Consider the following 17597-nt stretch of genomic DNA (forward strand, 5'->3'; position numbering starts at 1 on the left):
CACGTGATGACGTCATCACATGGCATCGTCGCTTTGTCAAAGGTGGGCGGGCAGATCACGGAGGCCACGCAAAAATTCGTAGAGGTGCGGAAAGCTTAACAATGCCTCCGATTGAGGGAGGCAGGCAAGACCACGTTACGTGCCAGAAGCTTTCGAAGGGGGGCGAGGGAGGATCAATACATCAACTGATAAGAAAAAAAAGAAGACGCATCTTTTGCCTTAGAGTCGTGTTAGGCGACTTTTTACATGTGACTTTTTACCGTAGTGTTTGCCTATTTGACTGGTGCGTTCTTCACAGTCGCAACCACGTGACTATGTACAAGGTTAGACGCGATTCTTCTTTCTTATACGTATGCGTTTCCGTTTAATTGGTAATCTCGTCAGCGCGCGCCGCTTGAATCTCTAATCAGTCGCCGTTGCGAACTTCGAGGTGCGATGCTCAGTATGACAGGCTTGTCTCCGCAAACAGGCGCGGAGTGGGTTCCACCGAGCGGCAGAGAAAACGAGCTTTAGGCAAAGCGCACTACGTCTTCACGGTCTTTAAAGAAGAACGCGACTGCAGGAAGATATTTGCTGGGAGATAAGTGCTGGTATCTGTGTTTAACAATACGGTAACAATACCGTATTTAACAATACAATAACAGGTAACGTTCGGTAGTTAATTAGCGGTCGCCACGTCTTTCTGGAGTAATGAAAGTGCACTTCGGTTTACGCGACCGTAAGCGACGGACACATTGTATAGATTGTCGATATTAGTTTATAGGAATTTACAGAAAAATTGATTATGGCGATATACGTCTAAGCGCCTGTGTTCGTCAGTTAAGGTGTACAATAAAGACTATTGGTCGTCGAAAATAGTGCGCAGTCCAACACTCCGGTGTGGCTTATAACCGCATCGCGGTATTGACACGCACAACCCGAGAATTAGATTTGAACGGTACAAATAAATGTGTTTCTGATAGGATGCGGATTCCGATAATACATATGACATTCCATGCTTGCGCACTTTCTTTTCTTTATGCCATTTCATGAAGACTTAATAGTTGGCTGTCTGATACAAGACGAACTATAGTTTGGGTGCGACATCTTGTAATTTTATTGTTCATGTCTTTGGCTTACATTAGTTCGTACTTTCTGTGAAAAGCTGCAGTTGGCGCCATTTTCATCACACATTAAAAAAATGTATGTGAGTGTTGAAAGCGATCGAAGGCGTAACTTCTATTTCATCGATGTAGCGGCCAGTGCCCACTACGCGTACCTTTTTTTTTAAATACAGAAGGTAAAAAGTGCATCACTTTAGAGTAGGACAAGGTAGACACACTCAACTTGACTACAAACAGGATTACGACGGGCTTGAGTAAACATAGTGCCTCTTCAAGTTTCAAGGTAAAAAAAAAAGGTAGTATAAGCCGCTTTGGAAAGTTCATTACCCGAAAGGTTCCAAGGAAATGGTTTTAAGCAGTCATTCTTGCAAAAGTGAGTTCTGCATTATTCGAGCGTTATTTCGGACAGTATCTTTGCCTGTCACGTCCTTCAACCTTAGCAGGAAAGCGTTCGCTGTGATTAAGTTTAAACGCTGTAAATGTATTTCCCGGACGAGTTAGTACTCGAGAACTGACTGAAAAATGGATTTAGCTATTGGACTTATCGTAGTCGCTTCAGCGTCGAGGGTGTGTGTCCGCTGCACGTTGCATTTAATATACGTGCATGCTCAACACAGAATAATTTGTTATAATCCGGTCCGAGTAAGCTAATAAAGTTGGGGTGCATTAAGTGGCACGGAGTACAAAACTACGTTCTTTTTGCGAAACGACGGGCTTCACAAGCGTGAAAATCCTGGAAGTTTCTTAATTACGTAGACATTTCTTACGGGAGTACAGTGAAACCCGAACACAACGAACCCGGATAAATCGAATAATTCGCTATAGCGAACACATGGGCATTTACCCGACGTCTGTGTAAAACAACTCATGGTACCGACATGGTCATTTCAATACCTTGAACTCCGGAGACATTTCGCCTGCGCCATGGAACTGCGGGCGTGTCGCCAGTAAAGCTCTTATGAAATTTATTTTTACTGCTGATTTGAATGTTTCTTTTTTTGAATTATTGCGCGAGAAATTCGGGAATTGTGCCAGATTTGTATTAAAACATGATACTATCCGGTTTCTTGCACGTTTTCTACATAATCACCTCTGTATCATCACCACCACCACCACCGTCATCGTGATCATATGCCTTACCCGCCGCGGTGCTCTAGTGGTTTTGGTGCTCTACTGCTGACCCGAAGGTCGCGGGATCGAATCTCGGCCGCGGCGGCCGCATGTCGGTGGAGGTGAAATGCTAGAGGCGCGTGTGCTCAGATTTAGGTGCACGTTAAAGAACACCAGGTAGTCCAAGTTTCCGGAGCCCTCCGCCATGGCGTCCCTCATAATCATATCTTGGTTTTGGAACGTAAAACCCCAACAACTAATATTATTATTATTATGTCATCGTGTACCACAGTCAAGCCGTACCTCTCGCGTAGCTCATGCCCTGTGGCTCAAGATGTGACGACAACGCGCTCGACATCTTGGCCAGGACCCCCCCCCCCCTGCCTCCCCCGCAAATTCGCATCCGTGTAAAATGTAGCAAAGAGGACACAGTTCATAAGAGGCACCCGTCAACTTTCACTGCATACAGCCCGCATCAAGAAACATCACAATTCATGATGTCTAACAGCGCTACTAACGCTAACGAAGAAGGATTCTCACGACACGCGACCTTCTTTTTTTCGTCCGTGTTAGTAGCGATGTTAGCCACCATGAATCTATATCAACTCGGCCACAGTCAAGCGCTAAAGGCTTGGGCGAAAAGACACGGATTGGAGCTTCCTGTATCTTTTCGTTTACTCGTCCAAACTTCTTGTGCTCAACGGTGTTCAGGTACGGAGTACTAACTAGCTCGAACTCACACGTTGTTAAATTATACTAACTATCACAGCATCCATTCCATTCTTTAATATTGACAAAAGTAAAGCACTCGGGGACTGAAGCGCGAAATATTAGGGCTAAGTACTGCACCTACTCTCGTTTCCAGCGTCCACATTTCGTGTCGTAGTGGCGCATTTTTCACTCGCGCACTCGAATCAGGACAAACATTAGCTTTAGCGGCCGGATTCGTAGCGACATGACGTGGTTATCATGAGCAATTGCTCATACTAACAAAATTAATGTCACGTTTCAATCCGCGAGGGCTGCACATGCGCAAACCTACCGCGCGCACGGTAGTTCTGTTTCTTAATTGCTTCTGTTCGTTGAATGAAACGATTCCTTGGGGTCAGTAAAGCTTCAAAAGTAATAAAGGCATGTTTGAGTTGGGGCGTGCGTGAGCAAATCGAATCACCCGTTATATCGAACTATCCTTGGCACGTGAAACTGTTCGTTAATGTCAGCGTCGGACTGCGCATTCACTTAGGTTGGATCTTTCCAGCGTACTTACTTCCCGATAGGCCTGACTTTCTATGTGATTTTCGTTCCCTTTGGTTGTAATTTAACTAAAATATAATAATAATTGTCGGGGTTTTACGTCCCAAAACCGCGATATGATTATGAGGGACGCCGTAGTGGAGGGCTCCGGAAACTTTCACCATCTGGTGTTCTTTAACATACATCTAAATCTAAGTACACGGGTCTCTAGCCTTTCGCCTCCAGCGAAATGCGGCCGCCGCGGCCGGGATTCGATCCCGCGACCTTCGCGAGAGCAGTCGAGCGCCATAACCACTAGACCACCGTGGCGGGTGCGTGTGGAAATCGAATCACCCGTTATATCGAACTAGCTTTAGCGCATCAAACTGTTCATTGATACCAACGTGGGACAGCACATTCGTCTTGGTTGTATGTTCCCTCCGCAGCGTACGTTTGGACAATGCCAACTTTGTTTCCCTTCTGCCTTCATTTTTCTTATAATTGATACATATGGCACCGTACATTCTGATATCTCTTTCTTGATCTCTCTGTGTTTTGGTTTCATGATCTTATATTTACCGTACAAACATTACGATGAGACGTTCAGTACTGGTCCAACTACGCAATCGCCTTAATTTCGCCTTGCGAGTATAGCGACGTTTCATTTCATTTTCGACAGGGACGGCGTTTCTCTCCACGTTTTGTTACGCACCGCTGCTTCTTGCGTTTGCTGTGTGTCTGAGGTCACGAATCTGAAATGAAACTCGGCACGTGTGTTTATTCAAAGCGTCGCGACCGCACTATTAAATTTCTCCGCCTGTTCCCTCAAAAACCCGAGCGTAATGTACCCCTACGTAAGCCCGCATGCTCGACGGCGATTTCGATATCTTCGTTCGTGAGAACACGACTGTGATCGTGACTAAACTTTTGTCTCCGAGCGCAAATATTAGTCGCCTATCGTGTTTATTTAGGGATAGATTATTTTGATGATGAGAGTACTTGATGACCTTGGGTTGCGACAGGGGCCATCTTAGTGTGGGAACTGCGAAATGTCGTGCGACGGGTTATTTCGAGCCGTCGGCTTTATCAATGTTCTATCGGTCTGTCGTCTTTACTTTTCCTATTTGTCCTTCTTAATCGCATGTTTTTCGACCATTTATTTTTCGTTTCCTCTTTTCAAAGGCCTTATTGGGGTTCGTATCTCGTGTTTATGCAAGTGTCTGTGCTCCATGCCACAGCAGCACCACGCCTCCCAGCTCAAACCAAGCACCCGCAGCACCATACCTGAGCAGGTACACCGAGCATAACCATCTTTGACCTTTCGACTGCGACCCCACGATGGCTTCTTTAATGAATTTATTTAAGGAGAGGTTGGTGCCTATATGTGGCGAAGGCTACTCCTCATATGCTATATGTCGCCATCGTAAAATATTTAGCAATAACAAACGTAGGCAAGTAAACACACGAATGCACATTTATACACAACTAATGAAACCGACAGAATATTAAGCCAAGGAAGCCATAGGGGACTTTATTTGTGGTTTCTTACCTGTATTGAAATGATTCTCACTTAAAGTGAAATAAAGGGAAGTGGACGAAAAAGTACCCTTTCCGTCGAATTCTGAGGTTGCGGGTTCGGATCTCACCGGCGGAAAGGGTGATTAGTTGTGTATAATACAGAGAACGAGCCTCTCGGACAATTTTTCTACTAATGCACATTTACATACTTAGTACTAAGCTATAAATCACGTAACAGGGGAGCTCTGGAATGTAGACGTTCACACACCCAAAATGTACTTACGTAACAGAACAGTTCACCGAGAAATTCACACAACAGACACTGGGCACTTGTAAGTTATCTCCTAATTGCTTAAATATAAATACGACTGTCGTTTTCGTAGAAAGATGTGCTGCATAGACGGTCCTGCCCGTAACGCCTCCTCAGCACTTGATTTTTTTTTGAAATTCAAATTATTTATGGGCTGGAGAAATGGAGTGTCAGAAACATTCGATGAGTCATCGTCAAGAGATATTTCCTGCATGCATACAGAAAGGAACGTACTAGCTGCATAAAGTAGAACTTACACACACTTACACTAACCTATAACCAGGACGAAATATGCACTAGGAAATTAAGTATTTTCCCAAAGATTTCACGGAATATGTGAGTATCACTGTACTTACTCGCACGATAGCAGCACTGGCTTGCCATTGGCTACGGTCGGCTATTCGCTGTAATAAAAAAAAATGCAATACTTAACTGTATTTAACTTGTCTTTACAGTTCTTTGTCTATTACGCATTGTTGTACACCCGCTGTTATCTTGTTAATACCGTGTATCGTTGTTTAAGCCGGCATTTTACGTAACTTCGTGGACATTGGTAATTCACCTCTTTTTGTCCTTGTTGTTGTTGTACTTGCTGTAAACCTCCTTTTTCCTCCTCTGAACTCATATGAGAGTTTGGGACTTAAAACCCACAGAATTATTATTAACTCTTACGAGATTAGCAGTACTTTTAAATAAATAAAAAAATAACAATACACTCTTACTATTCTACCTATCCCTCGCTCCAGTAAGCTCTTGGCTCACTTCGACAGTTACGTTTAGGAAACTTTGACACTTTTTTTCTTTTTCTATATACTCGCAGTATCCACCTCTCTAGTGGACATGGTCCTGCCTTGACAATGCCCGATGAAAAGGGGAGAGAAGGAGGAGGAGGAGAAGGAGGAAAGGGGGGGGGGTGATCGCAGACACAGTGCCGCCCGAGAGATCGACGCCATTAGCGGCGGTGTTGCGTTGCGCTCACGAAAAACGCGTGCCTTCGTCGCCACGGGTATCCGCGCATCGCACACCGCGCGCTTAACGACGCCTACGAGGCGCGACGCCGGGCGCGTGCCCCGCGCGCCGCGGGAAAACGTTTACCGCGGCTCGCTGTTTATTTTTTCATCCCACTTCCCTTTCACTTTCCTTTTTTTTTCTACGTGCACCGAGGCGATTGTCCGCTGATTTTCGTGTCTCTCTCTTTTCACCCTTCGAAGCTTCAATTAGTGGCCCAGAAGAATGCGAGTACGGCGCGTAGGAGCACTTACCGACAGACTACGCGTCCCGGGGCAACACACTATGCGCGAGCGGTATGCTAGCCCAGAACGGTGCCTGCCGCTCCCTTAACAACGCCTAAAAAAGAAAGAAAAGAGAAGCTAAGAATAATAGAAGCCTGTTTGTCGAGATTGAGAGAACGAACGTGACGGTAGCCGCTGACTGTCGCGTTAGGAAAGTTTAGTTTGCGAAGTTCGTCCGCACAGGTGACGGGGGGCGGGGGGTGTCTTTTTTATTTGTGCGCTTTTGCTCCTAAGAATGCTTGAATATGTGCTACCCGCTGTCCTGGCAGTCCTGCAGCTTGTTACACTCTTAGTCTGGCCTTGTTACGTTAGAAGTAGTGCATAACTATCACGTCTTCAACAAGAGTGCGCTTGTCGCGACTCTGACGAGTCTTTTGGTGCTTTCTTTTCTTCCGGTTGCCCTTGCCTCACCACTTTCCTCTCCCAACCAAGTGCTGGCACTTCGCAGTCACAGGCAGGTGCCGTGTAAACGCGAAATTAACAACTTTCGGAGAGTGAGTGTCCCCTTTCCCTCGCACCTGCTTCACTAATGTCTCCAACGGCGTTTGCGTTGCCTCATACTCTTCTCTTGTGCCTCTGTCCCGCGCCTTGCTGTACTCTGCGACGACGAATACCTACTTTATAGCTCTGCTTTTAGTCGTTATAAGTTTCCAACACTTCTTTTTCATCTTCCAATTATTCAAAAAGACATGTTGACTTATAGTTTCTAACACTCCTCTTATTCCATCTTCTTGTTGTCGAACTTCCGGGAAAGAATATGTTAATAATTTCAGTGGGCTTTTGTGCTCACCGCCCTGCGTACCTTTTAAGGTCTTTCGTTTGGTAATGTTCGGTATTTGACTGAAATAGAAATAAAAAGATGCGGTATTGCCCTTCTCTAGCGACTGTACTACATTTGACTTGGTTAATAGTATAGAGTGAAAAAGTGAATATAAATTATATTTGCTTGTTTACCTTAACTGTAGGCATGGATTGTTTCGATCATGGGCCAACTCGCTCTAACGAAACAACTTAAACTTTGCTGTTTGTCATTTATCTTAAGTTTAAGTTATTTCTAGTCTACTCTCTTCCGCGTTATTGCTTAACTGGAATGTTGTCTCACCGCTCGTGGTTATTTGCCTGTAAAGCGTGCTCCGCCACTTGTCAGGTGTTGTTGCGGCAGAGCTGCTTTTGTTTTCGATTGCAGTGTCACTGGACCGTTACCAGCAGTGTCACTGGACCGTTATCGCTCCCTAGTACCTTAGGTGACTCCTCTACTTTTTATAGTGGTACGAGCAAGGAGTGACCCTCGTTCTACTACCAAACACTTCCGGTCAAGCGTTTACTTCCGGTTTTCCAAATATTGAGAAAAAGTCTTCTAAAAAATTAAAGTGGTAGAGATCGATGGTTCTGATTTGAGATCAAAGTTATATTTGATGTGATATCGATGCATTAGATTATTTAAGGGCCAATTTACTGTCAGGGATTAATGTAATTCAATTGAATAGGTTCAGTGAAAAAGCAGACGGTCTTCCTCTGATCGGCTGGAATCGTTTCGCCACCTAGCAGAGCACATCTCAGCCAAGCGCTTCTACATGGTCTCAGAGATCCGCTTCGGAGCGTGACGAAACACAAATAATCCATGGAATACGTCAGGGCACACGAACGCGGAAGTGCTAGCGCCTCTACCAGACACCTAAGTCAAGGATTTAGGTTGCCTCCAAGCGTTGCGACTTCGTTCGCAGTTGTCTGCCTGTAAAGCGTGCTTCGCCACGCACGTGGTCTTGCTGTGGCAGAGCTTACTTTGTTATGGATCGCAGAGTACGCCACAGTGCTGCCGGTTGAGAGTTATTGTTCTGCAGTTATTTTTATGTAGCACTGTAGCTGACTCCCCTCTTTTGTCACGTTAATGTATATCTATCTTTCCTCTATCTCCGCATGTAGCGCTGGACATTGGCATTGACCGCCCCCTGACCACGACGCCATTTCTGACGCTGTACCGGAGACGCGAACGACAGCCTGTCCTTCAGCCGTGGAGTCACTTGATGAATGTTCTGGATGACTCCTACCACGGTGTATCCGAGGTACGCTTTTCATTTGTCCACTAGTTTATGAACGTACGCACTTGTTGTCTCCTCACGTTGTTCCTGTACGTATATGCAATTTCGTTGGAATGCCGTAATCGTCGCTCGTATGGAGATTTCTGTACATGCGTGTACTTTCGTGGTCCTTATGTATATGTAGTTTTATGTGCTTGTGTATACTTTTGTTATTTATGTTCAATAAGAGCATATATCTTTCTACTACTACTCTATAACCTCTCACTGCATTTACTGTCCACTGCTGTTGCGTACATAGTCATCGCCTGACGCTTGCATTCGGCAGACAAGTCGTGCTTAACTCTGCCTTGATCAGATGCCGCTAGTTGCGATGCATTTTCTACTCTGTAATGTTGGTTCTTCGACATTTTCGTCGCTGCCTCTCTTTTGTGAACACTGCGGTTTACAGTGCAGCTTCGGCCAACCTGAATGTAGTACTGGCCCGCTCTTTCCTCATGCGTATTCTCTTCTGTCTACTACTACTCCTCCTCCTCCTCCTCCTCCTCCTCCTCCTCCTACTACTACTACTACTACTACTACTACTACTACTACTACTACTATTACTACTACTACTACTACTACTACTACTACTACTACTACTACTACTACTACTACTACTACTACTCCTTCCTGCAGGTGATTGTGTTTTAAGTGTAAGTGCCTTATGTAAGGCACCTTAACACAACTACACCTCAATCAAGCTATTCACATTTTGTTTCACGCTATACTCTTTCATTTTATTACGAATTTTACTTATTGTAGTTTGGGCATTAATCTACTCATTACAATTAAGTAATTATACTGTATTTCACATTTAACTAATTTATGCTTACCAAAACATTGCCTGCTCCTTCTTCATTTACTACTACTACTACTACTACTACTACTACTACTACTACTACTACTACTACTACTACTACTACTACTACTACTACTACTGTACTACTACTACTACTACTACTACTACTACTACTACTACTGAAATAGGGTGATTGAACAGCTCATCTTCCCTCTCCTCGCGCAGCGTCTTCTGGCGCGCGTGGACCAGTGGGCGTTCAACACCTTTGCCCTGGACGCGTGTTCGGGTGGCCGCTCCATGCCACTCCTGTGTGTGCACCTGTTCCACGAGTACGGCTTCCTCAGCACCTTCAACCTAGACGCCGTGCGCGTCTGGCACTGCTTCAGTGAGTACTTCGCTCAACGGCGTTAATAGGAATCGAGGCCCTTGAAGGCCGATTGCAAGAACATTTTAGACCGTATCTAAAGCTTAGTTTCAAATAGCTTAGACGTGGAAGAGCTTCCGTTTAAAAATTACCCTTTAAATGCGAGGGTGAACGTCACGAAAACCTCGTGAAAAAAAACAAAAAAAACAAAAAAACCAAAACAAAAACAAACACCGTTCGCCATTTCAAAACTAGAAGATGGGGCGCCACCGTAACGACTCGTCCGAATTTCAGGGTTGAAAAGCTGCTGAAGTATCTTATATGGGAATGCGGACACGTGTCCTTCCCCACTTGATTCAGAATTCAGTAGCTTTTACAATCGCTGGGCCGGCGAGCCGAATTTTTAATATCAATTGTTGTCCTGAATTATTCACGACAATATGCTTCGTAATTCTTTGCTGAGCCAATTCAAAGCGCATTGTAATTGAGCAAAAAGCGTTTAGAGTCGGTGAACATTAAACCAACTTTTTTGAACCAGCTGTCTGGAAATATTAGAATTCGGAAGCAACTCACTTTGAGCAGGCCAACAACGCTTCTGATTTCAGTACGCGATGATTGCAGTATCGCGTTTATATTGTAAAATTTATGCGTAATGTCGAACGCTTGTGAAATTCAACATGATCTTTGTTCCGAATTCGCTAGCTTCGGTATAACTGGGCAAAACGAACTCGATTTCTTGATTTCGATGTTCACTATCATATGAGTTCTAAACTTTTTGAGAATGACAGAAGGGTAAACTAGTTGGTAGGGTTTCGTGATAGCAGATGGTAGGCGTGAAGACACCGGACGCAAGTAAGAAGGCAGGGCTGCGACGGGCGTTGTCCGGACTTTTCTCTTGTGTTTGCATGCGTATCGTCTTTTACACTGAATACATTTTTGATCTCGTAGCCGGAAGGCCCGAGAACTTCAGTATTGAAGAACGCCTTTACCCACGCCGGCGCGAACGTGAAGCAACGCTTCCGAATTCACTCTTCGCTAAAATTCTGAAAATGTGGAAACTTTCTATGGAATGTGAGCGGCCCAAGTCACTTTCTCAGTGCACTCAGTTCAGAATGTGCCCTTTCTTTCGAGTTCGCTTCGCGAAGTAGGAGCAACAACTTTCTGATTTCACTCGAAACTAAATTCGCAATTCGGACGGTTCTTCTTTCAGCCTATCTTGAAGGCTTTGCTCCTTAACAAAGTTATGGGCTGTCTCTTCGACGTTGTCTGTTTCGGCGCTCTCAAAGAAGCCCGGATGCAAGCGTAAAACTGAGCAAGCGAGATTAGCATTGTTCTTTGCCCTTTGGGTGTTTCCTAATATTACCGAAACTTTCGGCGAGGCCTTCGCGTGTCCGACAGCGACAGCCAGCATTTTTATTGTTTTCAGACTTCTTAAAATGTGCATGTTCGTGTAGTGACAAAAGCGTAAGGCCACGGACATTGTTCAAAGTCTTGTAAAAGCAAAAAAGAAAAAAAATGGAGGAGGGAGGAGTCACGTCAAGGTTAACTCTTGGTCCTCCAATCTCTCGCGAGACGCGTGGGGCGTTCATATCTCCACGCTTGCGAGTTTGCGCAGTGATAACGTTGAAACTTTTCGGAAGCTAAGTTCGCGTTCCCATTCTTTTCTTTTAAAATCTCTGTATTTTTGTGTGTGTCGCGTCATTCGGCTTTGATTGTATCGCGAAGCCGAGAAGATGAAATTCTTCATCTCTCTGTTCGTTTGTTCGTGTGCTTATTTCTTCTTCTTCTTCTTTCTTTTAATCTTTCTTCCCGGTGCAACGAAAAGGCCTGATTGACGCCGGTTACCATAGCAACAACCCGTATCACAACTCCGTGCACGCAGCTGACGTCACCCAAGCCATGCACTGTTTCCTCTTAGAAGACAAGGCAAGTTTCTTTTACTGCTGTTCTTACTCGTGGAAACTTCTTTATTTATCCCTCTCCTCTGTGCTGCACAGAATGATTGCCTTCACATGCAAACGCCACTCCTTCCGTCTTGATTCCACAGTCGTGTCCGCGCATAATGGTTCACTTGAAATAAGTAAAGGGAAGCAGATGTTTAGGACTGGCAACAACGAGGAGAAGGAAATAGTTTCCTTCCTTGTTTTATGAACGTATTACTGCTTTTTTTTGTTTTAAGTTCCTTCTTAGTCCTTCGTTCATATTCATTGTGGTGATGACACACTTGTTTGAAGGACATTTGTTCGAAGTGGTTGATTTAGCTAGTTGGTAATTCTTACTAGAGGCAATATCGCAAAACTAACATGACGAAAAAGAAGAGGTGGGGTGAGCGTTGTCCTGTCTTTTATTCTTGGTCCTCGTGTCTGTTTCATGGTGTTACCTTCAGTAAAGAGAGAGAGAGAGAAGGAATGTAGGAAAGGCAGGGAGGTTAACTTTGTGTGTGTGTGTGTGTGTGTGTGTAAAGTGGCAGTAAGAAAAAAATATCTATTCAAGTGACCGAAAGTTCAAGACATCGTACTACCATGTGAGAAGAGGCCCATCTGATGGTGCAGGTTCCTTCGCAATCCCTCCCTTAAGCCAAGAATTTTTTTAAGTGCTCTTGCAGCGACCGTGTACATATATCTTTTCTGCTGGAAACACATCTGAAACATCGCCGAAAAAAAAATCGAATCCGATCCATGTCACGAAGTCCACGTCCTCGCAAGAATGAGTTGTTGCCGGCATCGACCTCTTATAGATGTCGCATTACGTCCCGAAATAAGGTGAAGTGCTTCTTACACATAGATTCGCTGGTTATTGTTGAGTTGAGGACGAAAATTGTTTCGTTCACTGATCCTTTCGAGACCGAACTTCAGAGTGACGTTCGTACAGAGTGCGGCCAACCTTGCGTAATACTCACTCCGTGAAACGTGCCGCGTTTGAAAGACCATCCATTGAGGATCCGGCAAGTCTCTTGTCCTTAAGTTGCCTCGAGTGCCCGTGCCATTTATAGAAGCAACCCACGCCTCATTCGCACGTCTACACAGTTTTTGATCTATTCCTGTTGCAAGCCAACGCTGAAAGTGACTGAGATAGATGGAGATAGAGAGTTGTTCAGTTTGATCGATTTCGACAGGAAGCGGCAGTTGGCCGGTGGGCGGCACCGCGTGGGGGCGCTGCAGTTCCATTACACTTACACGACCGGAATACAATCTCCGTCTTTTGTTCTACGGTCGTGTTCGGGTATAGTGTGGGAGTTACATTTCGCCTGGAGAGCGATGCGTCGACGAGAAGTCTGCGGGAAAAGCTCTTCGCGTAACATTGTCGGTAAAAGAGAAGTTACTTCGACTCTCGATTTATCTATCTATTTGTACTCATTCATTGACGTCACGTCTATATATATGTCTCATGACGTTAGCGAAGCTTTCCGTATTGGCAGCTGCACTGCCACTTTATGCCATGTTGGTTCTCTTGCCCGGACATAGTGGTTTTTTTTTGGGTACGGAGGCTTACGCTAGCAAAGAATGTCTTTTAAGGATGGGGCCTGTGGCAGATGCTCTACGTCGCAGTCTGCGGCGGAAGTGACGTCATAATGGCCTGACTTACCCCGCTTTATATTGAAAGGAACGGGGAGTGCTCCTCGTACGGCTCGTGCGAGTTTACTTATTTAATTATTTATTCATTTGTTTGTTCGTTTGTTTGTTACGCCTTCAAGTCCATGGATGCTCTAGAACGGAATAGGAACGGAAAATAGAAAAAAAACTATGCCGGTAATATAGCTTAGCAAAGTGAATTTTGGGCTAGTTGGTAATCCATTGATGCTGCCATAGCGCCAACTTCAGAGACGAGGTACGAAAGAACACAACACACACATAATATAGACAGAGCATCAAACACCTAATATAGACACAGCATTAACAGCATAATATATCATAACGACAAATTGAATTAGATGGCACAATAATAATACTTGGTTTACGTATGAGAATTATACGGAGTAATAAAGGCGTACTTATACAAAACATACACAATTACACCTTTGTACAGACCGTAAAGGTGTAATTATATGCCAGTTTCACTTGCTGATCTCTTTATTCACTTCCGGTTTCAAGTGCCAGTCTGTACGTAACTTCCTTCTGGTCTTCACTTGGCTTCCGGTTGCAGCCTAGCCAAACGAAGGTTTTTGAGACAAGTTCGGTCAGAGATCATAGTTGCCATTGTGGACATTGTGCCTCCTTACTTCAACTATTGGGAAGCGGCGTAGGCTGATACATTGCAGGGGGGTTGATAGGCGGGCCAGTTGGTAGAGATTCATTGTAGGGTGAGCCGTCATGACGTGCGTGTGTGTTGGATAGACCGGTGAAAGTCTAGGATATAAAAAGTGATGTTAAGCAATGCAGAACAACCTGTTGACAACTGTATAAATAAGGGGGTTTGTTTATTTCTACGGTATCTGCATTTACTACTCCGCCTAAATATGAAAGAGAAGTTACTATATGGGTGGAAAATTTGTTGAACTATTTCTTGGTTCGAGCGTATCTACTGCAAGCAGTCTCGTTTTTTTTGTAGCTTTGCACCTGATGCATGAAACGGAGTATATAAAATTACGTGTTCTGAAACAAAATGGACATATTTAGAAGCACGGACACTAAGAACAATAATGTGTTGAGAGAAAGCTGAGACGATTTCAAACACTCTGTGAGCTACTATGGAGGTGGTGATTCACTCATAAAAATCAGAGCCTCTACGCGTATGGAGTCGATCGGGCGGAGTTCCAACACTATGTTCTTTTGTTTCAGCATCAACTGGGGTGCAAGTTTCTCCGATACCTTTTTGCTGAAAGTGTGCGCTTAAATTGAAAGTGTTCCGACTATAAAAATGGAACAAGGCTATTTTTCGCAAGAGACACCAACACTTATCTCGAACTAATCTTTATGACACCTATGCGCCGCTACAGGAACCGATCTATGACTTTAAACTCTTACCGCTCGCGCCCGTGGCATGGTCACTGCTGATTTGGGGTAGTTGAGCTTCAGAAAAAAATCACAGCATATCCACGGGGTGAATGATGATGAGTGGGGCGAAGCTACGGAGGGAATCATCTGTAAACCGTGAAACTCTTCCGTGAAATGCGCCCAGTACATAATATAAAGAGTGTGAAACATCGTGTATATATTAAACATCAAACTTTTATTGTACTGTTGGTTTTACGTGGTCCCTTCATTATCACTTGTGATCGGTGAAATGCAAGGAAGAAGTCCGCTCCCGAGCGAAAGAGTGCCAAGAGCGACCGCATTCCCCGCTCGCCCTGTGCGAATTAAAGGCAAGGCTAGAGGGAAGACAGGACGCGCGTTCCACGACGCGAGGTCGGTAGCATGCCCAACGAAAGCCAACGGAACGCGATCGTGCAAGTGCTCCGGCTTCGCATCGCCTCATGGTTCCATTTAGCGTCCCAAAACCAAACATATTGCTCAAGGTGTGCCTTGCGTTTTTCGTAGAAATAATTTCTTTATCATGTACATTAAGACGAAAAGTTGAAAGCTCACTAGAGTGTATCGCCCGCAAAGTATGTCTTTTAGTGTGATTTAAATCTCGTACGGCAGGGTCCTCGCGCCGTTGCCGGTCCACCTCGCCCGTTGACGATCGGGCGAGGTGGCTACATGCCACTACTACTACTACACTTTAAGAAAAACATCTGGCGTTCTTTCGTTCTGCTTTTACAAAACATCTGGCGTCTTTCGTTGGTTTATTTCATCAATCAACGGCGTTTTGAACAAAATTTTTATTGTTTAATCACGCACAGGAGAAATATCACCAGGCACTACCTTGGAGGTAAACAATGGCTGCTAATGGCAATGAGAGACAGAAGAAGTCGGCTTTTAGCTAACACTTACACTTCTACTTCTACTAACGTTTCCTACTGGAACATGCCAATGGCTGCTAATGGGGAATGAGAGACAGAAGAATTCGGCTTTTAGTTAAAGCGCACGCTGCGAATTTTTTATTGTTCAACAACGCACAGGAGAAATCTCCCACCGGCACCACCTTGGAGGTCAAAGCGTAAGACTTGTTACTCACTACTACGACCACGACGACTACGAGGGACGAACGGGTGCCGCCTTAAGGAGCTTCGCCCCTAAAAAAAATTGGCCGCGTATCTGCGTGCTTCGCTGCAAATGTCGTCTAAAGACGAGAGAAGAGGCGCTGCGTGAGATATGGACGCCATCTGGCAATACGTCGGGAAACATGAGTGCTGTGTTGCGGGCTAGTAGTCCCGGCGCAGCAGCAGGCGAAGACCGACGGTGAGCCAGCCAGCCAGCCCGAACACGCGGTTTGGCGCGAAGCGCTGAAGCAGAAGAAACGTCCGCACTCAAAGAGTACTCTCCACACATTCTTTTAGATGCGAAGTATCTTATGGCGGAGTTCAATCCGGTGGTGGTGGTGGTGGTGGTGTGCGGCGTGACCACCCTTACTGCGCATGCGCATACCCTCTCCATCACCCTCTCACCTCCCGCTCTCCACTTCCCCTCACGCCTCCCCACTTCCCCTCTTCCCTCCCCCTCTCCACATACCCTCTCCCCTCCCCCTTTCCACTCGTCCTCTGAAACGCGAGCTAGACATGCCGAAACTCTCTCCTACGCAACGCCGCGATGAGCACCAGCGCATGCGCGTCCTCTCCCCCTCTCTCTTCTCTCCTACGCTGCCCTCCTCTCGCACGCCTGCCGACTGCGTTCCCCGCTCGCCCTGTGAGAATTAACGGCCAGGCTAGAGGGAAGACAAGACGCGCGGAGCGTTCCTCTTCGCGTTCCACGACGCGAGGTCGGTAGCATGCCCATAGAACGCCAACGAAACGCGGTCGTGCAAGTGCTCCGACTTCGCATCGCCTCATGGTTCCCTTTAGCTGGAAATGGTGTATTTTTCTATTTACACATCGCCTGGGTAAAACAGGAATGCCAGAGCGGCGCCCCATGGCATTCGTACAGTGCAATACAGAACCGAAACCGAAACACAACAATGAGCTCGTGCAGAGGGCATGGAGAAACGAAAGTTTCAGCGCAGTCGCATTTTCAGCGCAGCTTAAGAAACTAGGGTCTTTAGAGTTACGTATGTATGCATTTTCTATTAAAGGAACACACCACCTGATACTTACCTAGTGATGTTGCGCCTCAGATATGCGTAATGTTTGCTTTTAAAGGCGATAGTCTTTTTTGGGATACTTAAACGGAGAAATCTTGGTCTGTCTGTCTTTCTGTTTGTCGGCACGTCACTCGATTCAGCCACTCGGCCAAAGTTGAACCACTTGCCCAAGGGCCAGCCAGCTTGAACGGCTCACTAGGTTCATACTTGTGTACATTGTCGATCAAAAAGCAAACATTACGCATATCTGAGGCGCAACATCACTAGGTAAATATCAGGTGGTGTGTTCCTTTAATAGAAAATGCATACATACGTAACTCTAAAGACCCTAGTTTCTTAAGCTGCGCTGAAAATGCGACTGCGCTGAAAATTTCCTTTCTCCATGCCCTCTGCACGAGCTCATTGTTGTGTTTCGGTTTCGGTTCTGTATTGCACTGTACGAATGCCATGGGGCGCCGCTCTGGCATTCCTGTTTTAGCCAGGCGATGTGTAAATAAAAAAAAACACCATTTCCCGCTAAAGGGGACCATGAGGCGATGCGAAGTCGGAGCACTTGCACGACCGCGTTCCGCTGGCGTTCTTTGGGCATGCTACCGACCTCGCGTCGTGGAACGCGAAGAGGAACGCTCCGCGCGTCTTGTCTTCCCTCTAGCCTGGCCGTTAATTCTCACAGG

The 17597-nt window shown here is 45.5% G+C and overlaps 1 protein-coding gene across 1 annotated transcript in view; it reads left to right on the forward strand.

The window, feature by feature from the left end:
• The window catches only part of LOC119407327 (uncharacterized), a 132740-nt gene that overhangs the window by 75245 nt on the left and 39898 nt on the right, over positions 1-17597 (forward strand). Inside the window, exons 4-6 of the mRNA XM_037674242.2 lie at positions 8490-8629; positions 9669-9828; positions 11633-11733. Coding sequence (XP_037530170.1) covers positions 8490-8629; positions 9669-9828; positions 11633-11733 — 401 coding nt within the window. The remainder of the gene's footprint in view (positions 1-8489; positions 8630-9668; positions 9829-11632; positions 11734-17597) is intronic.

This window comes from Rhipicephalus sanguineus, chromosome 10 (genome assembly GCF_013339695.2).
Source record: "Rhipicephalus sanguineus isolate Rsan-2018 chromosome 10, BIME_Rsan_1.4, whole genome shotgun sequence".
NCBI lineage: Eukaryota > Metazoa > Arthropoda > Arachnida > Ixodida > Ixodidae > Rhipicephalus > Rhipicephalus sanguineus.